Source organism: Sycon ciliatum, chromosome 8, assembly GCF_964019385.1.
Source record: "Sycon ciliatum chromosome 8, ocSycCili1.1, whole genome shotgun sequence".
NCBI classification, from domain to species: domain Eukaryota; kingdom Metazoa; phylum Porifera; class Calcarea; order Leucosolenida; family Sycettidae; genus Sycon; species Sycon ciliatum.
Window position 1 is genome coordinate 4,844,811 of NC_088650.1, and position 26,921 is coordinate 4,871,731.

Sequence of the window (26,921 nt, forward strand, 5' to 3'; positions counted from 1 at the left end):
AGTAAAGACCAATGTATGACTGTATGACTGTATGACTGTATGACTGTATGAATGTATGGAGCATCATAACTGTAGTGTATCTGCGAGATGGGCTTCAACTATTGAAGTCAGTTCCAATTGCACCGTAGACCGTAGTGTAGGACAGGTCTGACTGTCAGATTGAACATGATCTGATGTCTACACTGTCATCATCCAGCTACCTGCCAACTAACTCAGATTCCTGCCTGAGACCCGTGAGCATAGGTTCTCGTAAGGGGTGGTGCATATCTTGCTGCTGGATGCTGCCATCCTTTTGTCAAGTTTTGACAGCGCACTGCATTTCACCAATGCTGCTGCATCTCAATTCCAGCGCCATGCAAAATTCCTTGCAAATGCTGTCTCGATGGCAGCAAGGCGTAATGCCGTGTTCACCGAGTCATTGTATTGCCACCATCATCTGATCCTTGACAAGCTTCACAGTTGTCAGATAGGCAGAGAAGGTCCTTCTCATTCGAGTGCCAGGAGGGTCATGTCCACAGAACATACGGACGGCCATCGGTTACACTATGTTGCCAGGGTTACCTGAATAATGGTTACCTTGTCCTAGCCGGGAACATGATTGCGTACAGGTACAGAGTATGTGGCCCTTGCCTTGGCCTGAGCATTAGTAATACAAGCTTTACCAAGTGGAATGTTCCCCCACAAAACTGCGGGAGCTCGCGTGCACACTACCTTTCACTTTTCAGTGTTCTGTATGCCATGGTATGCAGGGTGGGCCTATTTTGTACATGCCGCTATGCTCAGGGCAGGCGATGCCGATGGGTGTTGTTTTGGGTGCACAGTTTCAGACCTACACTAGTACTACAGCATGCTGCAGGTTTGCGGGCAGGCAGGACTGAATGCGAGCCATGCGGTACAGAACTCACCTTCAAGGCTTCATGCATGCTGCCTGCATATTTTGGAATATTTTCGCCTCCGTTTCGGACCTATCCCGATGAGCGGTCTGTGGCGTTATCGTTGCTTCAATCATCTTTGGAAAGCTGAAATTCTGTCAGTTGCAAAGTATCTGAAGTAATTCCAATTTCATGCGGAAGAAGGTTCGTAGTAAAATCTTCGGGCCCAAATGGTCACAGCTGAATTATTTTGAGACCAGAAGTCACTCCAATGAGTGCGTAACGTTGTTGTGTTGAAATCCTAGGTTTGCTTCGTCGATTCGAGGCACTAACCTATCGACAATGGTAACCAGTTGTGGCGTCCCTACGCCCGATCTGGATTCTTTGATTGTGGACTCCTCGAGTCGAACCGGAACACCTTCACTGGCATCAGGTGGCGATGGAGTCCTGCCGAGGAAACGGTCGCGGCCTAGCGAGGCCAAGACGCAGAGTGGCGTGCAAGCGTCTTTACCTTCCGCGTCCGCCAGAAGCAGTCCGGTCCCTAACCGACCATGCTGCGTCTCTCTCATCGACTCGCCTGAAAATCACGACAGAAGGTTGGCACATCGACGAGCCGAGAATCAGGAACTGAAATCCTCGAGTGCGTCCTGCAGCCATCGGAGAAAAATGGCTCCTTCGTCGCTACGAAATTGGTTAATTCTGGGTGAGCATTTGCAACTTACTAGAACTTGCCCTGTTGCCCATCGACTGCAAACTGTATAGTCATGAACTAGTAGAAACTCTTTTCGTTTATTCATCATTGCTTTGTAGATTGGCTTCGAGATGTTATACAGCGCAAGATCTGAACCTCACATGCAGGTCCCATGCCCTCCCTGTGAACGGAATCCGGCCAATGGTCAAAGTATTAGTTGTGATATGGCAGACCCGACGAGCTACCAGAAACTGAGAAAGTGCCCATGATTACATTCCGGATGTTTTTTACACCTGCATGACCCAACAACCGGCAAACTACAGTGCTGCTCAATGAAATCCGATCCAGCGGTTCCATGCCCCGCCGCCAGGTGCTATGCAGCCCGAGACCTAGTAACACTCTGACTGGCATGGTGAACTGGGGGTGAAGGACGCCAATTTGAATCGTGTGTTCAGATTTCATTGAGCGATGCTGTAGCTGTTTAAGGTTTGTTAGACCTCTAAGAACGAATGACTGACTGCCTAGCGACTGTTTTCAGCCTTTCTAAAACTGTCTTTTCATGACATCCGGGCATTCATTTTTTCTGTGTTCGTCCCTAATAGGCATTCTCCTCGTATACCTTCACAACCTAAGTATGGTGTTAGCGCAGTCAACAGCTGCGCAAGCAACGATCACACCCTCATCACAGTCTTCTACTCCGCACTATTATCCTGTTGGAAGCGGTGCGGTCTTTCAGCAACCGAACGCTTTCGGTGCGGAAATACCGGAACTTGAGATCACGTTCCGTTACTGTGGACCCGATGGTGTTCTCATCTACCAAAAGGGTGCCGGGCAAGCATTTTGGACGCTTGGCTTCCTCAATAACTATCTAACGCTTCGTGTTCGACACCTGAACAGCGTGGCCATAGCGCAGGTGAGGGAAACACATCCGTGCACATGTACAATGTACTACAGTACTGGAGAAAGAAATCCAACCTCATGAATAAAATAGCGTTGCCGGGCACTACGCAGCCCTAGCACTACACATACTGCAGGTCTGTGCACTCCAGCCCTGGCACTACATACAGTGGTCTGTGCACTCGGACGCGGCGCTACTTTATTCATGAGGTTGGATTTCCCTGTCCAGCACTGTAGTATAGGGATGCGATGTGAAGTAGAAGCATGACGAGGGACGAGGGATCATGGGAGGGTTAAAGTAAAATACAAACTTAGTACACACTTAGTGTAATGTACCTTGAATGGCATGTGTGCTTGGAGAGCTTGACAGCAGAACGGGGTATCGATCAAATTTTCGAAGCTCATTTTTCAAATGTAAGATGTATTCTTCAAGTCAAGTCAAACATGCCTGTACTGATTCAGTGAGTTGAAACCAATTTCAAATTGTGTTGGTGCCTATGAAGAAAACAGGTACGTAGCTATGTAGGTAGTTTCGTAGGTATTTGCTTTTATTGGAATTTTCTGAGCCAAACATCAGCTGAATTCAGGAATGGATTAAAAAAAGAACGTTTGTACGGCATTGTATTATCAGTGTTCTTCGTAACGAGGTTTTGCTGTACAAGAATGATATCGTTGATGACACTTTGCTTTCTGTGTTCGAACATTTCAGGTTTTTACGTATCTTCAGCTTTCACCTGAAGCACTATACAAAATCCGAATCAGCAGCATTGGCGTAAGCAGACAGTTTCAAATACACGTCAATGACAGCCTGGTGAACGACACGGCAATGATACCATCATACGTGACCGATGTCGCTATATTCAATGGCTCCACGTCTATTGGAGGCTACGATGGTGATGTACCTTCACTGGTGAGCTGAAAGAATTATTTTTATTTAGGCTGTTGCCGAGAATTGAACTTTTCAAATTTGGACTTTACGGAGAATTTCAAAGTATTTAGGAAATTAGAGGCCACAGGCCACGTATTGCTGTTGCCGAGAATTGAACTATGTGGATAAATATAGCAGTAACATACACTGCACTAGGTGTTGGCTCTTTTTCACTGAGACTGGTAGCTGTTATGCACGAGCCAGGTTCCAGTATGCATTTCAACCCTGTACAAGTATGCTTTCCTTGTACTATCACAATGTAGAAGCCTCAACCTCAACTCGAACTTTTCGAATACAGTCTCTTCCCTGCAGCCTGGCTGAAATATACCCCCCCCCCCCCCCCCCTCACCACCACATTCACACTTTGGGAAAACAGTTAGCCTGATAATAGAGCATCACTTTCGCAAGGTCTATTACTGCGTATGATATTCCTTGCATGTCTGCGTGGCATACTCTTGTCATTCTGCAGGAGGAACCTTCTGGACTTTTGAAGGGCGCCGGTGCATGTATCGAGAGCATTCGCACACCCAGAGGTCTAGTCGACTTGAGCCAGGCCTCCACACAGAACGGCACCTCACCTCGGTGCCCAGTCCAGGGCAGAGTCTGCGCGGGGTTTTTAAAGCCTCGGTCCACCGCCACCTTCACGGATACCAGTGCCTACGTAGCTATATGGCGCCCGTTGCAAGGTGGAATCACCAAGAGAACGCGTGTAGAGTTGGAGATCAGCACTGGGTAAGTGACTTTATGCACAGAACACTCACTAGCTCTTGCTGATCTGTCTTTATGTTGTTTGAAATAATTTCCCATCAATGATCAACATGGTTTGGCAGGTCCCAATGGAATTTCATAAATTTTTCTGTTGTCTCTGGCAGCCCTCATGAACATTCAGAAAAAAGCATGTACGTCCTGCATTGTGTGACCAGTGCAAATCTTCATTGGCACATCTGAGGTCGGAAGGTGCAAAGGATAAGGACGTCAAATTGGCCAGGTTTCACCAAATTTGGACAGGTATGCCATGGCGAAATGTGTTGAGAAGCAAGTCCAAAATCCAATTGTTTTAGGTTTGGGGGTCTCTTGAGGATCATAAAAGATCCACACACATGATCACCTGCACTGTGTCGTTTAATCAAACTATTGTGTGAGGTGTCCAAAATTGCCGTACTAAACACAGTCTTCCAGCTGGCAAGACAGTCGGAAATCATTGAATCAAACCACCACTTTGGCTTGCAAGTCTAGTGTCTGGCTGCAAGTCTCCTCCCCCCCCCCCCCCCCCGGGGGCTCTGGAATGCAGTATAGGGTTTACCGGATGTTAGCGGCCGTCGTGAGTTTCCTTCAGGAACTGACACGATAATTTACTTATATTATAATTTTATGGAATGCAGAGCCTCTAGTGGACTGATATTCTTCAGCGGCAGCGTGACAAATGCCAAGGTGTTCATCGCGGCGTACGTCACTAGTGGCCGTGTCGCGCTGCAGACCTACTTCACACACTCCAGCATCGTCAGCTCCAGCGTGGTGGTGAACGATGGCGCGTTGCATCGTCTGGTCATCGAGCACTTTGCGGGTACGAAGCGAGTGGACCTGACGGTGGACGATATCACTATCTCCAATACGCCTGGAGGTGAGTAATCTTTGTTTTATTTTATTTTTTATTCACAACCACATGGCTCTAGCCAATGAAAAGGTGACGTAGGTGATAAGAGAGGGGAGAAAGAAAGAAAATGAAAGGGGAACTGAATGTAAGAGTTTGTCATGCGATCTCAACGTTTATCCATTTCCTGTGCTGAATTCAACCTGAGGAACAGAACACAATGCTCACAGCCCAGCCTAAATGCTGAATTTCAATTTTAAATGCTTCCGAAAATATCCACGACAAGACGAAACGCATACACCTTCACGTTACGGGCACCTTGGTCTACAGGGCACCATTTGGGTGAGTTTAGTGGAAGTATTACTAGTCAGTAGTCTTTTGCCAATGTTTGTGGAAATAGTGACTTCATATGGTAGATTTCAGGCTCTTCGCCATCAAAACGTACGTGATTCAGACTCAGGGTTATTTCCCAGTTACGGGAACTGCCCGGTCCTGGACATCGACCGGATAAGAGAGATAATTATGAGTGTGCCGTGTATAATTCAGTTACATTTTCTTGAATATTTAGAGCCTGCTACGCAGCAGCCAATTTATCATCTCTTTTTGACAATTCAAAGTTAGCGTATTGAAATTGCTGTGTGTAAGATCCCAGCAGTGATGGAGATGTGTTCTGATTTATTTTTATATTTTTTATATTTCTGCACCTCGTGGCATGTCAAGACAGCCAATTGAATTGAGGAGAGGGTGAGACCAACCACGGAAGAAGAGAAAAAAGAAAATGAAGAGCATGTGCACAAAGTGGGAAGGGATTAGCAACTTATAAAGCAATGGGATGCTCAGCGAGCTATGCAGCGGAAGTGGGGACTGTGACTTTGTTTACTGGGAGATACTGAAGTGCTGTCTGACGAGGGTACAGAATTTGGGCATATCTGGAGCTTGTCTAGATGATTCATTTGTACAACTTGTGAACTGGGTACAAATTACCTAAAGGAAAAAACTTGATGGTGAAAACATTAAATACAATGTTTGTATACCTGCATGGCCTGTATTTCTCCAGGAGCTCCACGAACCCAGCTGCACATCGAGAACCCGCTCTTCATCGGTGGCTTTGACGATCCGTCGCGTTACCCCGGCGTGGCTGTGGGGACATCTTTTCTGGGCTGCATCAGTGAAGTGAGAATCTCAGAGACCATTGGTGTTAGCCCGGCTCTGGTCAATCTCACAACCCATTCAAGCACTTCAAGGTAAGCCAGATACACTCATTTGCAGGCTACCGGCAGCATGTGGGTGCTCCACTGTTCGAAGAGTTCTAGTTCGTCAAGCCAGTATGCAAAGCACATGTATCCAGTAAGGAAAGGATAAATGTTGTAGGGACTCTGAGTTCTGCATGGTCGTGGCCTGACACAAGCAAACTTCCTAAGCTGATTCTGTTTCGTGGCACAATTGTATTGCCAGTGGTATTGCGTATGTCAGAACTTCACTTTTTACTCCGAATTTCGCATCGCTTTAACAAAAGTCTTTCTCTTCTTGCTGTGTGTACGTTTGCAATGATGGTGACCTCTGCTCATTGGTTTTAAAGGTCATGTCACCACTAAAACCCAGTATTAACCTGTTTTCTATTACTGTTAGCTATTTATGTGCTGTTCTAGACCAGTGCCTGCAGCTGTGATGTCTAATACAAACCTGTTGACTAGCACTGCACTGGTCTGTGATAGCTCTCACCCAATCTCATTCACAACAACAACAACAACAACAACAACAACAACAACAACAACAACAACAACAACAACAACAGCACCATGAGTAAGTCGTTCTACATGCAAGCTGTGTGTCGGTACGTTCCGCATCTGTACACCTTTGACTTGTTCTATGTGTGTTGTCTTTGCCATGTTCCATGCAGATCGGTGATCTTTGATCAGTGTCTACCGGAGCGGACGTGCAGTCCAGCCTGCACGGGGACTGGCATGGCCTGCAACTACACATGTGGGTGTACATCAGGGTATACCACTTTCACCATGCCCATACCGGGTGACAGCAGCTCTACAATCACAGTATGTATGGAGGATAACGAATGTTCCAGTAGCCCGTGCCAGCACCAGTCAACATGCACGGATGGTATCAACGGTTATATATGTACTTGTACACCTGGGTACACAGGGCCTGAGTGCCAGACGGAAATCAACGAGTGTCAGCCATCGCCGTGCAGCAATGGCGGCACGTGTACCGACATGGTGAACGCCTATGCGTGCACGTGTGCGCTGGGCTTTACGGGACGCGACTGCGAGACCAATGTGGACGATTGCGCCGACGGTAATGTGACATGCCTGCACGGCTCCACCTGCGTGGATGGCGTTGCATCATACTCGTGTTCCTGTGCACAGGGCTATACTGGCCTGAGCTGTGAGACGGACGTGAACGAATGTGCGTCGAGTCCGTGCGAGAACGGAGGCAACTGCCTGGACATGGTCAATGGGTACGCGTGCAATTGTACGGCAGACTTCCGTGGTGTGATGTGCTCGATCAACGTCGATGCGTGCGATTCGGATCCGTGCATGAACGGGGCTGCTTGCCGTGACCTGCCACTCGGGTTTCTATGCACATGTCTGCCTGGGTACACAGGTAGCAACTGCGAGACGGATATCGATGAATGTAAGAGCAGTCTGTGCATGCACGGAGCTACCTGTGTTGACCAGGTGAACGCGTACCGGTGCATCTGTGCAGATGGTTACACGGGGCAGTTCTGCGGGACGGACATAAACGAGTGTTTGTCTCATGACTGTCAGAATAATGCCACATGTGTGGACGCAGTCAACTCCTACAGGTGTGCATGTGCAGAAAGCTGGACTGGCAGTCGATGTCAAGTAGATGTGGACCAGTGCTACTCATCACCGTGTATCAATGGAGCCACTTGCGTCGACGGTCACAAGCAATTCTCCTGTCAGTGTGCGGCTGGATGGACGGGCGTAACATGCCAAGTTGAGATCAATGAATGTGAATCGCAGCCGTGCCGTAACAATGCAACGTGTGTGGATCAACTAGCGTCATACCAGTGCAGCTGCGCCCCGGGGTATACCGGCGTGGATTGCCAAACAAATGTTGACGAATGCGCGTCTGACCCGTGCCACCACCAGGGCACGTGTGTGGATGGGGTGAACTCGTTCACGTGTCGTTGCAATTCAGGTTTCCTGGGCCCACTGTGTGACGCAGATGTGGATGAATGTATCTACCTGTTGCCGTGTCGCAACGGTGCAACGTGCTCCAATCTACCGCTTGGCGGGTATCAGTGTCATTGTCAGGTCGGCTATACAGGTCCGGAGTGTCAGACGGAGCTCGTGGAGTGTGCGTCCGGTCCGTGCATGAACAATGCTACGTGTGCTGATTTGCTGGGAGGCTATCGGTGTATGTGTAGTGATGGCTGGACTGGTACGCACTGTGAGAGCAACATTGATGAATGCCAGAGCGCTCCCTGCAGCAATGCGGGAACCTGTGTGGACGGCGTCGGTATGTTCACGTGTACCTGTCCACACGGTTACACCGGTGCACGCTGTCAGACGAATATCAATGAATGTGCGTCCACGCCATGCCAACATGCCGGTCAGTGTGTGGACATGATCGATGGCTTCACTTGCCAGTGCTCTTTAGGCTATACAGGTGGGTGTCATCTTAGGCCTTTCTGTGTACATGTATCACAACTTAGTATATGGAATGGAGCAGCCACGCTACCTAGGATTTCAATCATGGCATCAGAGGAGGTCCAGTTATTGAACTATTCTATGCATCAGTGATCAACCCGATTTTATGTGGAATTTTAGTCTCATAATATCGCGCAGGGAGCTGTGAAAGTGGCCTTCTCAGCTCCCTGAACGATATCCGACTTTCAGCAATAGGCCTTTTTGCCACTTTGTATTGAAGAATTGTGTGGATGAGGTTTCAGCTGTGAATTCTGTGAAGTGTTGTGATGGGTTGCTTAGCTATTGCTGTTATTAAACTCTACATGTACCAGGAAAGGAGCTGTGGCTGTGTGTATTACGATGATAATCTTCAAGATCATAGAATTCATGAACAGTTTTGCAGTCAGGATACCACATACCAGGATAGAAAAATTGATATGATTGGGTATTTCACAATGATCATCATCCCGAGATGTCTGTGTGGAGTGCACATGCATAACAACCATCTTGGCCTAACCGTTTCTTACTCTCCACGCTGTGCTTTACAGGTGCCTTGTGTGAAACAGTCATAGACAACTGTGCTTCAACACCATGCAGTACTGCATACGGTACTTGTTCCAATATGGTGGGTGCCTATCAGTGTCACTGCCAGGCTGGATATACAGGTTAGTCACAACAGAGTACTGGCTACTGATTGTGTAACATTGCTTCTTGAACACCCATCAATGCCATGATTTGCAAAAGCAATAGGCTGGAAATGCATTGATTGGTTGTAGCTCTCAACATACCCAGCACCCCACCACCACCACCACCACCACTACCACCTCCAGCTGCTATGACAAGCTAAGTAATTTCAGGCCAAACATTTTTCTATGGTCGAACAGCTCTGCTGTAATACTGTTACATCAGTACTAAGGTGGAGGAGAAAGCTACTTCAAGTTCTTACTTCCAAGGAGTTGATATGTTTGAGTGTGCATTCTGTGTGTGTGTTTTCACATCTCTACAGGCACACACTGAGAGTGTAAGACCGATATCAAAGCAGTTCAATTTCTGTGTAGCGAGGTGTTGATGTGTGTGTGTGTCTATGCATTCTGTGTGTATGTTCTCATCTCGCTGCAGGCACACACTGTGAGACGGATATAGATGAATGTGCCTCGTCACCATGCTTGCACGGCGGTACGTGTGTGGACCTGATGAACCAGTACCGGTGCATGTGCCCGCGTGGCACCAGGGGAGAGCGCTGCCAGGCGGACGTGCGGGAGTGCCTGTCGGCGCCGTGCCAGAACAATGCCACGTGTGTGGAGCAAGTCGGTGGCTACAGGTGAGGCCAAACCAGAGTGTAGCTACACGAGCATTGATCATGTAACGAGATCCTCAGAAAAACAATGAGTGTGTTACGAATGCAGGTGAATCCTGATTTTGAACCACAAAATGACAGAAAAATCTTCTAATTATCCAGACTTTATGTATATGGTGTTCTGTATGGGGTTGAACACTTGTGTAAGCCGTTTGTCCTTTATCACTATTGCTCACATGCATGCTCTAAGAATTCCCAATAGGGTTTCTTCTTCGGAACAGGGGGTGAGTTTCCGTTGCTGTGTGCGGAGTAAGGACGAGTGTGTGCTATCCAGTGCTTATTCGCTGTGGATTTAAGTCTATATTGTGTATCTAGTGTTCATTCACCGTGGACTCATGTCTATAGTGTATCCAGTGTTCATCGGCCGTGTTCATGCCTGTATTGTGTGTATCCAGTGTTCATCCACCGTGTTTTTACCTGTATTGTGTGTATGCAGTACTCCTCCCCCATGGGTTTATGCCTGTGCTGTGCATCCAATGCTCATTCACTGTGGTATTATGCCTGTATTGTGCTTACCCAATGCTTACCCAATGCTTACCCAATGCTTACCCAATGCTCATCTGCCGTGGATTTATGCCTGTACTTTGCTTGCTTCAGGTGTGCTTGTCAGACCGGGTACTTTGGAGTGGCGTGCGCGGACGACTTTGACGAGTGCTCCAGTGACCCATGCCAGAACAATGCCACTTGCAGTCAGTATATTGGCGGTTTCAGCTGCGCTTGTCCTGCAGGTGTGACGGGCACGCGCTGCGAGATTGATGTGGATGAATGTACGTCGGGAATTGGACCGTGTGCTTCGCCCGGTACTGAAATGTGTGTGAACACGTACTCATCGTATGAGTGCAGTTGCAAGCCTGGTTTCACTGATGCCCTCTGCCGGACGGAGATTGATGAATGCGCCAGTGATCCGTGCGTGAACAATGCCACGTGCGCAGATCAAGTCGACGGGTTTACGTGCACCTGCGTCAGCGGCTGGACGAACACGACGTGCGACGTGGAAATCGACGAGTGTCAGTCCGCGCCGTGCCAGAACAATGGAAGCTGCGTTGAAATGTTTGATGGTTATGCGTGCTCGTGCCTACACGGGTACACCGGTAGTCACTGTGAGACGGATATTGATGAATGTGCTAGCATGCCGTGCCGGAACAATGCAACGTGTCATGATGATGTGGCCCTATACCAGTGCGAGTGCGTAGCCGGTTACTCCGGGCTAACTTGCCAGGAGAACATTGATGAATGTGCTAGCTGGCCATGCTCTGCTAACGGTACCTGCCAGGACTTGATCAATGGCTTCGTCTGCGCCTGCGATCGAGGCTACAACGGCACTCTGTGTGAGAATGACATCAATGAGTGTCACGCAATGCCGTGTGATTCTCGAGCGACGTGTATCAACACGGCTGGAGCGTTTGGTTGCGCATGCGCTCCCGGCACGACCGGTTCCCTATGCAGCATTGATATTGACGAATGCAGTTCAGAACCGTGCCGAGGGAACAGCACATGTCGGAACGGAGATAACATGTTCACGTGCCAGTGTCAGCCTGGCTGGACGGGTGTCCTGTGCGATGTTGAAATCAACGAATGTGCGTCGGATCCGTGCCTGCACGGCGCGACGTGTATAGACATGGTTGCAGGGTACGGGTGCATCTGTGCCACGGGATTCACCGGAGTCACGTGCCAGACCAATATTGATGACTGCATCCCGCAGCCTTGCCTGAACCGGGGCACCTGTGTTGACTTGGTGAATGACTATCAATGTAACTGTCCTGTGTATCTAACTGGAGCCGTGTGCCAGCTGGACATCAACGAGTGTGCACCGCAGCCCTGCAGAAACTCTGCAACGTGCGTGCAAACGCCGCTACCTATACCATTGGAAAATAGCAACGAGACAGCTGCGTTGACAGTGCCGCCGACGCCTGCTTCGGAGGCATCCACAACAATGCCGGTGTTCAATTCCAGCACGTGGTCTGGATACCAGTGCCAATGCGTGCCTGGTTTCACGGGTTCAACGTGTAATGTGAACATAGATGAATGCTCGTCCAGTCCATGTCAGAACAGTGCTACGTGTCTGGATCAGATCAACGGGTACTCATGCATGTGTGCGTCAGGCTACACCGGGACGCATTGTGAAGTGCAGTACCAGGCCAGCTTTCCCAGTGCACCCACCTACCTATTGTACAGCAACGGTGCCAAGGTGACCATGCTCAGCTGGGAGTTTGCTACTCTGTCCAGAGACGCGGTGATTCTCTATGCTGCCGGGGTGAGTATACACTGTATGCAGTGTCGGTCACCTGTACATGCTGCATGACTGAGACAGGTATGCAGCTGTGTCAATGCACTGATCAAGGGGGTAGCAGCCGGTCCGGCCGGTCCAGCTTTGGCCGGACCACTTTTTTGCCCGACCATGGCCAAAAGTGCCCAGAATGCAGGATGTTTCACCCTAATTTCAAATTGTTCCCTGGGGAGACCCCCGGCCCCCTCTGGCCGGGCCAACTCCAACGGCGGTGCTACGCGCCTGTTGATGATTTGTACAGATGTACGATTACACGGTGATGTTATGGGAGAGATTATGTGTGCGCCAGGTCCTTATATTGTACATGTCGGGTCCAAATATGGCATTAGTAAAACTTGGCGGCAAGCCGCGCTGAGTGAGACGTATATTATACTCTATTCTGTTCATAGCCATTTGATTGCTGCCATATTTAAAATATATATATTTTTCTATTGGCTGTACTCTGATTAGTATCGGCGCATAAAACAATTGATTCAGAGCCAGGGCTAAGTGCCGCCACTCTGCAAAATGATTTGATTGGCACTGTGTTTGTGTTTGTTATAATTTTTGCTTTGCTTCAGACTGCCAAGGTGCAAGGTCTGGCCGACCATCTGCTTGTCGAGCTTGTCAACGGCTCAGCCAGAGTCTCGATAGACACTTACCTGCAACCAAAGTCCACGACATTCAAGGGAAGCTTCCTGGCCGACGGTGCATTCCACCGAATAACCCTGGCACTGAGTGAGCAGCCGCAGCTAACCATCAGTATTGACAACGTCAACCAAACACTGACACCGCCGAGTGGGACATCTCTAGAGGTGAATGGACAGTATTATCTAGGCGGTGTTAAGACATGGACAGCCATCACCGAGTCACTGTTGCTTTCACGAAACGGACTCGTTGGCTGCATCGTCAACTTTGCAGTCAATGGCAAGGCGATCAGTTTAGACACACTGGCAACACCCAGTACCGCACCGCTTGGAATCGGCTGTACACGTGGACCAGCGTGCACCGCATCGACCTGTAGGAACGGTGGTACGTGTACCGAGACATGGTCATCCACAAGCTGCCAGTGCCCGGGGGGCCTCACAGGACAGCACTGTGAGGAGCTGGTGTCAGTGCATTTTGATGGTAAGCCAGCATTTTTTTAAATTTACTTATTTATTGCAACATCTCAAGGCACGGTGGAATTTGTGTAGACTGAACCATAACCTTTCACTAGCAGTCCTACTAGATATGGGGACGCAATATTGAAATCTCCAACCGAAATAGCTGGGCTGAGTCACTCACTAATCGAAGGTATTTGTTCTGGGTAGAAGGAGGTTTTCTTTTAAAGAACTCTCTAATTCCACTGCAGCGTTTTCTTGCACCTGTGAACAATTCCATTCCCCGTCCCATGAACAGGCTCTCGACTGCATAAAGGGAAGGAAAAAAGGATTGCCTGCATTCAGTGCCCTGATGATGCCCAAAGGGCGAAATATTGGCAATCCTTTTTCATTCGTTTTGTGCAGATGAAAGCCTGTGTGTTGGACGGGGAATGTAAGTGTTTACAAGTAGAAGGAAGGGGTTGTTTCATACTTTTCTCGAGGCCAGAGTCAATCCTTGTTGTGTTTCTGTGGTATGTGTCCGCTGTAGGGAACTCGGCACTGGTGCTTGACAGTGTGAGGAGCAGGATAACGTTTGATTTCACCACGCTGATGACAGATGGCCACATCATGTCACTGGTCTCCACTGTTTGGGTATGTTCATTCTAACATGAAAAACTTGGTGTGACAAATTGGCCACATTAGACTGTGTCTCTATTGCTAACATCTTGTCAGCTGCCAGATTGGCTCATCATGATACCTACATGCACTACTGATGAAGTTGGTGATCCTGGAGGAATCGCTGGAAAAGCAAAAGCTCTCACTTTAATAGGGAGCAAGCAACAATTCCAAGGCTTGTCTATAATACACTTCAGCCTTTGCACTACTTCTTACTCCATGTTGAATGTTGAGATCCCAGAGCATAATATCCGACACCTTTACCAATAACTGCCATGTATTTCTGGTCCACTCGTACTTCCCCGCAGGTCTAGCCAGTACAGGTAGTGATACTTTTGTTTTGTTTGTGTTGTTGTTGCAGGATAACTCTGCGTTCTCCGTGAGCATCGTCGGAGGTCGCATCCAACTCCTCTCTGTGAATACGTCAGGTGTTGCGGAGACAGCCACGCACACTGTTCGGGTGTCCGATGGAAACTGGCATACGGTGACGGTGGTGGAGTCGAAGGAGGGCATTGCAGTGTCGGTCGATTCCAGCAGTCAATGTGTTGGATCTACGTGTGTACTGCTCGGGCCAGCATTGGGCTTGCCGGAACTAGCTGTGTTTGGAAGCATTACAAACGTTTCACGTAGCTCAATCAGCACTGTACAGCCACGCCTGACATTCGGTGGCTGCATTCGAAACATCCTCATTAACACCACAGCACCAGTTGACCTTGGACTGGCTATATCAGGCTCAGCTGCTCTCTCGCAGGCACTCTCAGCGAATCAGCAATCGCTCAGAACTCCGTCATTGGGCTGCCCCAGGGAGAGTATGTGTGCATCACAGCCATGTGCTAATTCTGGTACCTGTGTGTCGACATGGCTGGGTTACGAGTGCCAGTGCACGGGTAACTACGCTGGAAGCCAGTGTCAGATAGGTACGTGACACTCTGTCTACCAATGGATGCTATACTGCATGTAATTCCTTGTATTGCAATGATCACACAGCAATGTCTCAACCAAGTTCTTTTCTTTTTTTTACCCAAGAGGGCATGAGCAGGGAAGCATAGGATGCTTTTTGTAACTACTCCATTTGGAGATAATACTGTCTTTTTCAAAAGAGAGTATTGAGCATGTAAAAAGAAAAATGATATTTTACTGACCTGATGTCCTTTCAACCTTTCTCTTTCTTCTTCTTAGCTTCGTCGCTAACATTCAATGGTCAGAGTAGCTATGTGATGTACAAGGTGACATTCGGACCTGCCACATTCGGCACCAGTGGGTCGTTTGAGTTCCGAACACGGAGTGGTGGCGGTCAACTGATGTACGCCAAAGGTCCGGCGTCCTCTTTTGGCGTGTTTGATTTCATTCTTATTGAAATGGTCAACGGCATGTTGCAGCTGAAGGCTACACTTGGTTCAGGTGAGTCGAGTTCTTTGAAGACTTGGATTTAAAAGCCTAGAGGGATTGTGTTAGGGCGATAGAGTCATCTGAACTTGGTAGAGTCGTCTGAACTCAGTAGAGCCATCTAGTAGACTCATCTGAATTTGGTAGAACCAAAGCAAAGGGATGTGTTTGCAGTGTAGAACACACTCGGGTCATATTTTACAGAATGCTGCTTTTAAATTTATGCATGTCGCCGCATCGTGAAGGGTGAAAATGCTTGTTTCACTTCCCTTGTGTATGTATATTTTGTGTGGACACTGCCACTGCCACCAACCACTGGCAAGCAGCCCAAGACCGACTTCTGCTGGAGCTACTGAGGTCAACACTGCTTCTATTTTGGCTCTTTCAGTTTAACTTTGTATCTTCGCTTGCATGGATGCAGCGAGTGGGATTCTCGGTCTTTGACCACTTTTGTGGTGGGTCTGATCTACTCACCTCCCACCACTTTAGAAACTGCACCTTGATCCATGAGGGTGGTGGCGTTCCTACGGATGCGGAAAACTAGATCTCACCAAGTCCCTCCGTGAACCATGAATTTTGTGGCTTGCTTGTCCACACAGGAATTGGCACAATAAAGTTGCAACAGGCAGTGAACGACGGCGCATGGCACCACCTGTACTGGAGCAGAAGCGGCAAGGTATTCAACATGACTCTGGACGGGCTTTATCGTGTTTCCGGTTCCACACCGGGTCCGTACAACGTCTTGCAGGTGATCCAGTCTGGAGTCACACTTGTTCACGTTGGCTCCCTGCCTCCGGGGTCTACAGATACAGGTAAGCATAGAGTATTCATACGTTAGCTGCTCTGGAAGTGAATGAGTGAAGAATAATGAAAGAATTGAATGAAGACAAGAACCACTGGAGCATGCGCTCTTCTAACCTAATGGGTGATTCTGATCAATCACTATAGCAAAGTAGCGCGAAGGACAACATATTGACTACTGTGTGAACATCTTAGCATGAGCACACCTGTTACATATACACATTCGAACTCTGATAAGCGGTGCCCCGGTGAGCAGAAAGAAAGTGTGTTTAGAATCCAATGCACTTCTTATCCGAATTATACTTACAAGTATCAGAGTATGCACTAAGTCAGTCCCACTGTACTTCAATGTATAGGCCAAGCTCCAGCTTATTGTAAAAGCAGAATGCATGGCGAAGGATATCAAGGCGTCGATAACCAACAGGTTCCCCTATAGTTAGTTTCTGAGCGAGTTTCTATGTTGTAGGACTATGCATGTACCTACAGAAATGTTGGTGTAGGAGCTAACTTCATGTTGATGGTGTGTACATGTATTTGTGCACAGATTTAGGATTTGAGGGTATCTACTCAGTGCATTAGCTGACTACATATTGACTTGTGGGTGTATGTGTGAGTATTATAATGTGTGTGTATACATGTGTGTGTGTGTATACATGTGTGTGTGCATGTATGTGTGTGTGCATGTATGTGTGTGTTTATGTTTGTCCATTGTACAGTTTTTGATTCCAACAGTCCGTATCGTGGATGTCTACGCTCGGTGACATTCGACGCGCTCAAAGCTCCGTTCTACGCCACGGTTGGCTATGGTGTAGTGCCCAGTCTTCTTAACACGGTCTCTGGCTGCCAGCCTAGCGACGTGTGTGCATCCAACCCATGCATGGGCAACTTCAGCACGTGCGTGGATCAGTTTGAGGCGTTTTCGTGCGTTTGTCAGCCCGGTAGGACTGGGAGCCTGTGCGAGATTGACGTTGATCTTTGCGCCGACGGGCCATGCGCTAATGGTGGTAGCTGTACTGAGGACCGCAGCGGACTCTCCATCACCTGCTCGTGTGTTCCTGGCTACACGGGTACAACATGTGAGACGAACATTGATGAATGTCTGCAGCAGCCGTGCATGAACAATGCAACGTGTACAGATCGTGTTAATGCCGTGATGTGTAGCTGTGCTGCTGGTTACACTGGGATGTTCTGTGATGTTAACGTTGATGAATGTCAGTCGGGACCATGCTTTGGCAATGCTACGTGCGTTGATGGCATCGCGTCCTTCAGCTGTGCCTGCCCAGCCTCGCACACCGGACGCCTGTGCCGGACGGACGTGGATTTCTGCGCGCCGCGTCCGTGCGCCAACCACTCGACCTGCCTGGACGGAGAGTTCACCTTTGCGTGTGCCTGCTCTCCAGGCTATACGGGGAGACTGTGCGACGGCAACGTAAACGAGTGTCTCGTGAACCCGTGCCTCAACAGTGGAACGTGCCTGGAAATCCTGCCGCACAATGACCTGGGCTCCGGATCTGGCTCTGGCGATAATATGATTGTCCACGCATCCAACTTCACCGGTGGACATACGTGTGCGTGTCTGGATGGGTTCGCTGGCCGGGACTGTGAGCGCGATGTGTGCGCCGAGCTTGCGTGCAGAAGCGGTGGAACGTGCGTGCGCGGCAGTCAGTCCGCGTTCTGCAGCTGCCCGATCGGTCACAACGGGACGAGCTGCGAGAATGATCTCTGCGCGTTGCTGAACTGCCAGAACCAGGCGGCGTGCGTGCCGAGCATGAATTCCGCCATGTGCCTATGTCCCAGCGGGTTCAACGGCAGCCGGTGTGAGCATGACCTGTGTTTGTTGGCTGCTTGTACAAACGGCGCAACGTGTGTCACAGGTGTGAACACTGCCTCGTGTTCATGCCTCCCGGGTTTCAGCGGCTCCAGTTGCCAGAATGACTTGTGCGCTATGCTTGCATGCAGCAACGGGGCTACATGTCAGACGGGCGCAGGCACGGCCGAATGCCTGTGCCCGCCGGGTGTCAACGGAACAAGCTGCGAAACTGACCTGTGCGCAGTGCTCAGCTGCGAGAACAACGGAACATGCGTACGTGATGTGCTCTCTGCCACGTGTAGCTGTCCCGCAGGCGTGAACGGAACACGGTGCGAGAATGATCTCTGCCAGCAGCTTGGCTGTAGAAATGGTGCTGCGTGCATTGCCGGAGTGAACTCTGCAGTGTGTGACTGCCTACCTGGATTCAATGGCACACAGTGCGAGAATGATCTCTGCCAGCAGCTGGGCTGCAGGAATGGTGCTGCGTGCATTACCGGCGTGAATTCTGCAGTATGTGACTGCCTGGCGGGATTCAATGGCACACAGTGCGAGAATGATCTCTGCCAGCAGCTGGGCTGCAGGAATGGTGCTGCGTGCATTACCGGCGTGAATTCTGCAGTGTGTGACTGTCTCCCGGGATTCAATGGCACACAATGCGAGAATGATCTCTGTCAGCAGCTGGGCTGTAGGAATGGTGCTGCGTGCACTACCGGCATGAACTCTGCAGTGTGTGACTGCCTACCTGGATTCAATGGGACACAGTGCGAGAATGATCTCTGCAGTCACTTAGCATGTCAGAATGCAGCAACATGTGTTACCGGTCTGAACTCTGCGCTGTGTCAGTGCGACTTGGGTTTCAACGGCTCTCGCTGCGAGAACAACCTGTGCGACCAACTGGGCTGTCAAAACGGAGCTACATGCGTACGTGGTCTGAACTCTGCGCAGTGTTTGTGCGCTGATGGTTATAATGGGTCACGGTGCGACAACGACCTGTGCGCAGAGCTCGCCTGTCAGAACGGTGCCCAGTGCTTAGCGGATATGGACACTGCGCAGTGCAATTGCTCTGCTGGTTATGACGGTTCGCGCTGCGAGAACGACCTCTGTGCTCAGCTCTCGTGCCAGAACGGCGCTACGTGCGTACGCGGTGCAAGCACAGCGCGTTGTCAGTGTCCGCTCGGTTTCAACGGCACACAGTGTGAGAGCGACCTGTGCCAGTTGCTTGCGTGTTCTTCTGCCGGCGGCATATGTGTCGCAGAGCAGGGCAGCGCATACTGTCAGTGTAGCACAGGCTACTATGGCGACAGCTGCCATGGCAACTTCTGCCAGGATTTGAACTGCTCGGCGACGAGCGCACGGTGCCTTGCCAACGCCTCAGCTGCGCTGTGCGATTGCGACCCAGGGCATGTCGGTGTTCAGTGCGAGACAGACCTCTGCCAGGAGTCACCGTGCCTGAACTCGGGTACGTGCATGCGCCTGGACGGTGCACACCTGTGCCAATGCTCACCGCGATACAACGGCAGTCAATGCGAGTATGACACGTGCTCAGCAGTGTCGTGCCTGAACGGAGGCACGTGCACAGAATCCACAACGGGAGTGGAGTGCATGTGCCGACGTGGTTACAATGGTTCTAGCTGCGAGCAAGACTTGTGTGACATTCTCAACTGTGTTCCTCATCAAAGTTTCTGCCTGGAGGGTGAGCTGTGTGAGTGTTTCCCGGGCTTCTTCGGCGACCGCTGTGAGATCGACCTGCAGGACCTGTGCGATTGTCAGAACAATGCCACGTGCCTTACCGGAGTGGACGGTGGTAGCGGCTATGTCTGCAGCTGTCAGCAGGGCTATACGGGGGTGAGCTGCGAAACGTTCATCGACCATTGCACGGCCAGCAGCTGCAGTGGACACGGAGTGTGCATGAACGGTACACTGGGATTCTCGCATACGTGTAACTGCACTAGTGGCTATGCCGGCGGCGAGTGCGAGATTGAAATAAACGAGTGCACCACGGGAGTACACAACTGCAACCCGGTCTCGACTGCTCGTTGCGAGAACACTGCTGGATCATACCGGTGTGTCTGCAGCGCTGGATTCGAAGGTGACACGTGCGCTATCGACATCAACGAGTGTGATGTGCTGGATCCGTGCACTAACAGCGGAAACTGCACCGACCTAGTTGCAGACTATGCATGTCGATGTGGTGCCGCGTACACTGGCAGGAACTGCTCGGTGGAGATTAATGAGTGTGAGGTGGCCCCGTGTCAGAACAGTGCAACGTGTTTAGATCTTATTGGCCAGTACGAGTGCATGTGTTCAGCCGGATTCACTGGACTGCAGTGCGAAACAAACATAGAGGAATGTGCTTCGGAGCCGTGCGGGAACAACGGAACATGTACGGACGGTATCGACTCGTATTCATGTACTTGCACCGCTGCCTGGACTGGCATGCACTGTGATTCTGATGTGAATGAATGTGCGAGTGCAGACGACTCGTCAACCGATCTCTGCAACTTTGGAACGTGTAATAACTATGACGGTGGGTTTAACTGCTCGTGCATGACAGGGTACGAAGGTCCGCTCTGCAGTCGTGACGTGAATGAATGTGCAATGGAACCGCCAGTCTGTCAGAACAACTTCACGTGTGCGAACTCAGCCGGAGATTACATGTGTACGTGCGCTGCACCGTACAGTGGCAAGCACTGTGAGGTCTACACCGACCCGTGCTCGCTGACATCGTGCATGCGTAACGGCACGTGTACGCCCGTCGGTGCACGTGCAATTTGTACATGCCCAGTGGCGTTCACCGGAGAGCGATGCGAGACGTTCGTAGACCCGTGTGTTCGCGTGCCCTGCCGGAATGGCGCAACATGTACATCGTCTGAGGACACCGGCGATGCATTCCAGTGCTCGTGCAGCTTGGGATATACAGGAGAAACATGTCAGACTGACATCGATGCATGTCTGATGCAGCCCTGCTTCAACAATGCCACGTGCATCGATCAGCCTGGTGCCGGAGGTGTTGCGTGCAGCTGTGCAAGCGGATTCACTGGCGTCCTTTGTGATGATGTCATTGATGACTGTACGCCGGGCGTGTGCAGCAACGGTACCTGTATAGACCTGCACAATGACATACGCTGTGACTGCTTCATTGGCTATACTGGTCAGCGCTGTACTGTGGACATTGATGATTGTGCCAACATGCCATGTCTCAACAAGGGGCAGTGTACCGACGCAATCGACTCCTATTCATGTGCTTGTGCGGCTGGTTTTACTGGCTCGAACTGCGAGACCAACGTCAACGATTGCGGACATTCGCTGTGCGAGAACGGTGCCACGTGTGTGGACGGAGTGGCAAACTATACGTGCGAGTGTCCACGCTGCTTCTATGGATCTCACTGTGAATCGCAGTTGGATTTCCACACCTGCTATGGGTGTCAGTGTGCCAACGGTTCTACCTGCGTACCATCACCCACGTTCAACCAGTCTATGGGTAGTGGTGATGGTGCAACGGAGTGTCTCTGCTCGCCGGGCTACAACGGATCCAGATGTGAACTGGAGATCAATGAATGCCTGGCTGCGCCCTGTGCTGCGGACGCCACATGCGTTGACATGATCAATGCATTTGCCTGCCTGTGCGCCCAGGGTACGACCGGCGATCGCTGCCATACCGAAATAGACTACTGCACCCCAGAGCCGTGCGTAACGGGAAACTGCAGCTCGTCGCGGCAAGGCTTCGCGTGCCTGTGTCCGGCGGGACAAACTGGAAGCGTGTGTGAGACCGATATCAACGAATGTGCCAGCAACCCGTGCCATGAGTCCATGTGTGTCAACGGCAAAGACATGTTCATGTGCGTGTGTCCGGCTGGCATGACCGGGGTGCTGTGTGATGCGGAAATTGATGAGTGTATGTCATCGCCGTGTGGTGCACTCGGAAACTGTACGGATGGTGACAACGGCTACAGTTGTACGTGTATCGCAGGTATCACGGGTACTCACTGCCAGACTGACGTTGATGAATGCGCTACCGTGCCGTGCATGGGCAATTCAACGTGTCTTGATCAGCTGGACGGTTATCTGTGTATGTGCGAAACCGGCCTGACGGGATTACAATGCCAGAGTGACATCGACTACTGCCTTCCTGGACCGTGTCAGAACGAAGCGACGTGCGTGGATGGTCGCACTACATACACCTGTATGTGCCCTGTAGCTTTCACAGGGAGTCAGTGCCAGACGGATATTGACTACTGCGCTGGCGCGGGTTCCGGCAGCCTATGTCAGAATTCCGGAGTGTGTATAGACGGCGAGACAAACTACACCTGCAAGTGTGCGCTAGGATTCACCGGATCACGCTGTGAGATCAACATTGATGATTGTGTAAATGGCACGTCGGGAGCGAGCCTCTGCTTGAACAACGCGACCTGCACGGATCTAACGAGTGACTTCAGCTGTGCCTGCGAGCCTGGCTTCACCGGCTCAGTGTGTCAGACGGACATTGATGATTGCGTAGGCGTGATGTGCAGTAACAACGGCACTTGTGTCGACGGCACGGCCAAGTTCACCTGCTCGTGTGATACTGGCTTCCACGGTAGACTGTGCGAGGACAATCCTGACGATTGCCGGCCCGGCGTGTGTAACAACGGCACGTGCGTGGATGGCCTGGACGAGTTCTCCTGCACGTGCGCGCCAGGGTTTACGGGATCACGCTGTCAACACGACGTGGATGAATGTATGTCGCAACCGTGCGCCAGTAACAGCACCGACCGCTGCATCAACAACATCAACGCCTTCCGGTGTGCGTGCAGCGCCGGTTTCACGGGTTTGCTGTGCCAGACAAACATAAACGAGTGCTCCAGTGAGCCGTGTGTGAACAATTCTACGTGCACGGATCTGATTAATAGCTACACATGCCAATGTGCGCCCGGGTATACGGGTACCCACTGTGAGACAAACATCAATGAATGTGAGCCGATGCCATGCAACAACAATGGAACCTGCACGGACCAGGTCGATGGATTCAGGTGCAGCTGTGCCCCGGGGTACACTGGTGCGACGTGTGATCAAATACACGACTTGTGTGTGGCATTGACGCCGTGCCAGAACCAGGCAACGTGCGTGTTCTCTGCGCCGTCACGCGTTGACTGCATGTGTGCAGCGGGCTACACTGGACGGGAGTGCGAAACGAATTTCGACGAGTGCACCTCCAACCCATGCTTTCCTGGCAGCACCTGTGTCGACGGCATCGCCAACTTCACCTGTGGCTGCACGGCGGCGTACAGTGGAGGACTGTGCGAGGTTGAGGTGGATCCGTGCGTCACTAGTAACCCGTGTGAGAACGGAGGCACCTGCACATCACCTGGTGTCGGACTCTTCAACTGCTCCTGTCCACTAGGGTGGTCCGGCGTTAACTGTTCGGTTGATGTTGACGAATGTGCTGCCATACCATGTAGGAACAATGCGACGTGTGTGGAGAGTGGTTCATCGTCAGCGACGTCATCCTCGCCTCCTAAGGTTCCTATCGGTGCGTATGTGTGTCTGTGTCCTGGTGGTGTGACTGGTATGGACTGCGAAAGTAACATTGCCTGCGACAGCTCGCCGTGTGCCAACAACGGCACCTGCCAGTTGGAGTCTGTGACTGGTTACAGCTGCGCATGCCAGGCTGGCTTCACTGGTCCACACTGTCAGACTAATATTGACGAGTGCACACCATTGCCCTGTGCAAACAATGCCACCTGCCATGACGGGATCAACGGCTACTTGTGCGAGTGTCCACCCGATTACACTGGCGTTCATTGCGAAACGCAGATCAATGACTGCGCCAACGTTACCTGCGCAAACCAAGCAGTGTGCATCGATCTCGTTGAGGATTTCCACTGCTCCTGCTTGCTGGGCTTTGCCGGTCGCTACTGTCAAGTTAATGTTGATGAGTGTGTGAATGTGACCTGTAGTCACCATGGTCGCTGTGTTGATGGTATTGCGTCGTTCTCCTGTGACTGCGATGCGGGATTCACCGGACGGGACTGCCAGACGGACGTCGACCACTGTCACAATGTGACGTGTCGCAACAACGGAACGTGCGTGGACGGTGTGCTGAACTTCACATGTGCCTGTGTGCGTGGCTACAGTGGCGCCCTGTGCGAAGTGAACGATGATGAATGCAGCAACGTGACTTGTGCAAACGGTGGCTCGTGTGTGGACGGAGTGGCATCATTCACGTGTACGTGTGCGCCAGGGTATACTGGGCAGCTGTGCGAGAGCAACATCAATGAATGTGCATCATCACCGTGTATGAACGGCTCGTGTACGGACGGCATCGACGGCTATGCTTGTCTGTGCTTGCCTGGCTTTACGGGAACACACTGCGACCAGAATGTGAACGAGTGTGTGTCTGAGCCGTGCTCGAATAACGCCACGTGCGTGGATCTGATCAACGCATACTCCTGCTCATGTGCACCAGGGTTCACGGGAATGCTGTGTGAGACGAACATCGACGAGTGCCAGAGTTCACCGTGCGGAGCGGGCAACACGTGTGTGGATGGCGTGAATGGCTACGTTTGTCAATGCAGCGTGGGACTGAGCGGCAAGCACTGTCAGACGGACGTCGACTACTGCCAGCAGGGAATGTGTATGAACGGCGCGTCGTGTCTGGACGGTTCCGGATCGGGATTTGCCTGCGTGTGCGCAGCTGGGTACACGGGCATGCTCTGTGAAACTGACATTGATGAATGCAGTAACAACACCTGCGCCAATGGTGCTACATGCGTCGACGGAATTGATGCTTACACGTGTGCGTGTGCAGCCGGGTACACAGATGCGTACTGTGATATCAACATCAACGAATGCTCGTCGAATCCCTGTTCGGCGTTCTCCAACTGTACGGATCTGGTCAGTGGCTACACATGTGAGTGTGATGCAGGGTTTACTGGTGTTCACTGTGAGACTGATGTGGATGATTGTGCTGCCCAGCCATGTGCCCAGCACTCTACATGCACCGATGCCATCAACTCCTTCATGTGTGCATGTGCAGTCGGGTACACTGGTGCCACGTGCAGTATCGAACTCAATGAGTGTGACTCATCTCCCTGCGTAAATGGTACCTGCACCGACCTTATTGCGGGATACAGGTGCGGATGTGTGGCTGGTTTTACCGGCAGCCGTTGTGAGACAGAACTGAATGAATGTGTCTCCGACCCATGCCTCAACTCCGCCACGTGCGTGGATTTAGTCAACGCGTATCGCTGTGTCTGCAGCGCTGGATTCACCGCGGCAAACTGCTCCGTCAACATTGACGACTGCCAGCCGAGTCCGTGCGTGCGCGGCATGTGCATGGACTCAGTGGCGTCGTACTCGTGCGTGTGTCCTCCTGGATTTACCGGCGCTCAGTGTCAGACGGACATTGACGAGTGTCAGAGTATGCCGTGTGGACAACGTGGTGCGTGTCTGGACGCGGAGAATGGCTACAGCTGTCGGTGCGAGGCCGGCTTCACGGGAGCGCACTGCCAAACGGACATCAATGAGTGTACTGCAAGACCGTGTGAGGGCGATAACAGTACGTGTACGGATCTAGTGAATGCATTCCGCTGTGCCTGTCAAGCCGGGCTAACTGGTGATAGGTGTGAACAGGATGTGGATGAGTGTTTGCCTATGCCATGTCTCTACGGTGGCACATGCACACAGCCGGTGCTGAACGAGTTTGTGTGCCAATGCCCGGTAGGCTACACAGGCGTACGGTGCCAGTCGCTCATATGCAATCCGGACGCGCCGGATGATGCGGAGCGCTACGACAATCAAGATGAGTGCGCCCCGTCGGAGCCGCTGTGTATCCGGGGCACCTGCCGAAACCTGTGCTTCAACTACACCTGCGACTGCGAGGAGGGGTACGAAGGACGTCACTGCGAGAACGCCAGGGCTGTCGTTGGCGGCGACTCGAATGCAGTGTCCACAACCACCATTGTCATCATCGTGGTGGTGGTTGTTGTCGTCCTGCTCATTCTTCTTGTCCTGATGGGCTTGTATCGTCGAAAGCAGAGAGGCAAGCTCTCTGGTTCGTACAGCCCAAGTAGTGTAGAGGGCAATGGAGCTGACCTTGATGACTTGGACGTGGAAGAAGAGCGGCTCATCTGAACACAATGACCAGGACTCGTACACAAGCACCCAGCAAGCCACAGTAGTGGGTCCATTGTTATTAGGTGTATGCCTGTTTTGACTCCCACTGCAATTGTATATCAACAATAACAAACTAGTACACTGACGCTGAGTCTCACAAATCCATAGACTGTACATCACTGTTACAAGAAGTGCACACATGTACTGGAAAAGTGAAGTCTCTCACAAAAGCCAACAGTATGCAATAGAACTAACTTCAACTCAGTTTTCACCATAATAGAACTAAACCAAGCCAATTTGATTCGTAGATCAGTGCTTATGTCCTGCACGGAACCTTGAGATTTTGCTACATGCTTTAAATGTAGTCTATATACTGATATGCTAGCTTTGACTCGTTTGATCTGCTGTAGGCACGTGTTGGAGTCCGCTTGAGGGCATTAGGGGGCTTCGAGACTCTCTGAACACACTATGGGCTGGATGAACAGAGAGCCTCGTGGTCACATACATACAATGCAATGAACTTGTGCTGGTGTATGTTGCTCTACACCTGACAATGCTATGATCATAATAATTTTAAACATACTTTCATAATACTGTAAGTATTGCCGCTAGCATTGGATTGAGGGACGAATGACTCTCTGCTCTCACGCTCACTGTTGCCACTGTTGCCAGTGTTGCCATTATGCTTTCTATGTCCATTGTTATAATGCTTTCAATTTGATGATATTTACCTTGAAGAGTAAAGCTGTTACAAAGCTGCAAAATACTTGTGACAAAATGTCTGGATGATGATCCGC

General features: G+C 50.8%; 1 protein-coding gene across 1 annotated transcript; it reads left to right on the plus strand.

Annotated features, from left to right (window-relative positions):
- Positions 1–968: 968 nt before the first annotated feature.
- Positions 969–26,890, plus strand: LOC135822863 (uncharacterized). The gene is made up of 16 exons (XM_065335697.1): positions 969–1,575; positions 2,166–2,476; positions 3,170–3,370; positions 3,858–4,120; positions 4,771–5,009; positions 6,037–6,223; positions 6,880–8,630; positions 9,199–9,315; positions 9,770–9,971; positions 10,605–12,261; positions 12,855–13,401; positions 13,906–14,009; positions 14,395–14,950; positions 15,213–15,434; positions 16,019–16,231; positions 16,937–26,890. The coding sequence occupies exons 1-16, from the start codon at positions 1,215–1,217 to the stop codon at positions 26,140–26,142; spliced, it is 16,137 nt and encodes a 5,378-aa protein (XP_065191769.1). The 5' UTR covers positions 969–1,214; the 3' UTR covers positions 26,143–26,890.
- Positions 26,891–26,921: the final 31 nt, after the last annotated feature.

Coding starts and splice junctions, on each gene's coding strand:
- LOC135822863 (XM_065335697.1), top strand. CDS start 1,215: ATGGTAACCAGTTGTGGCGTCCCTACGCCCGATCTGGATTCTTTGATT. Junction 9,316..9,769: donor CTGCCAGGCTGGATATACAG/GTTAGTCACAAC, acceptor ATCTCGCTGCAG/GCACACACTGTGAGACGGAT. Junction 14,010..14,394: donor CACTGGTCTCCACTGTTTGG/GTATGTTCATTC, acceptor TTGTTGTTGCAG/GATAACTCTGCGTTCTCCGT.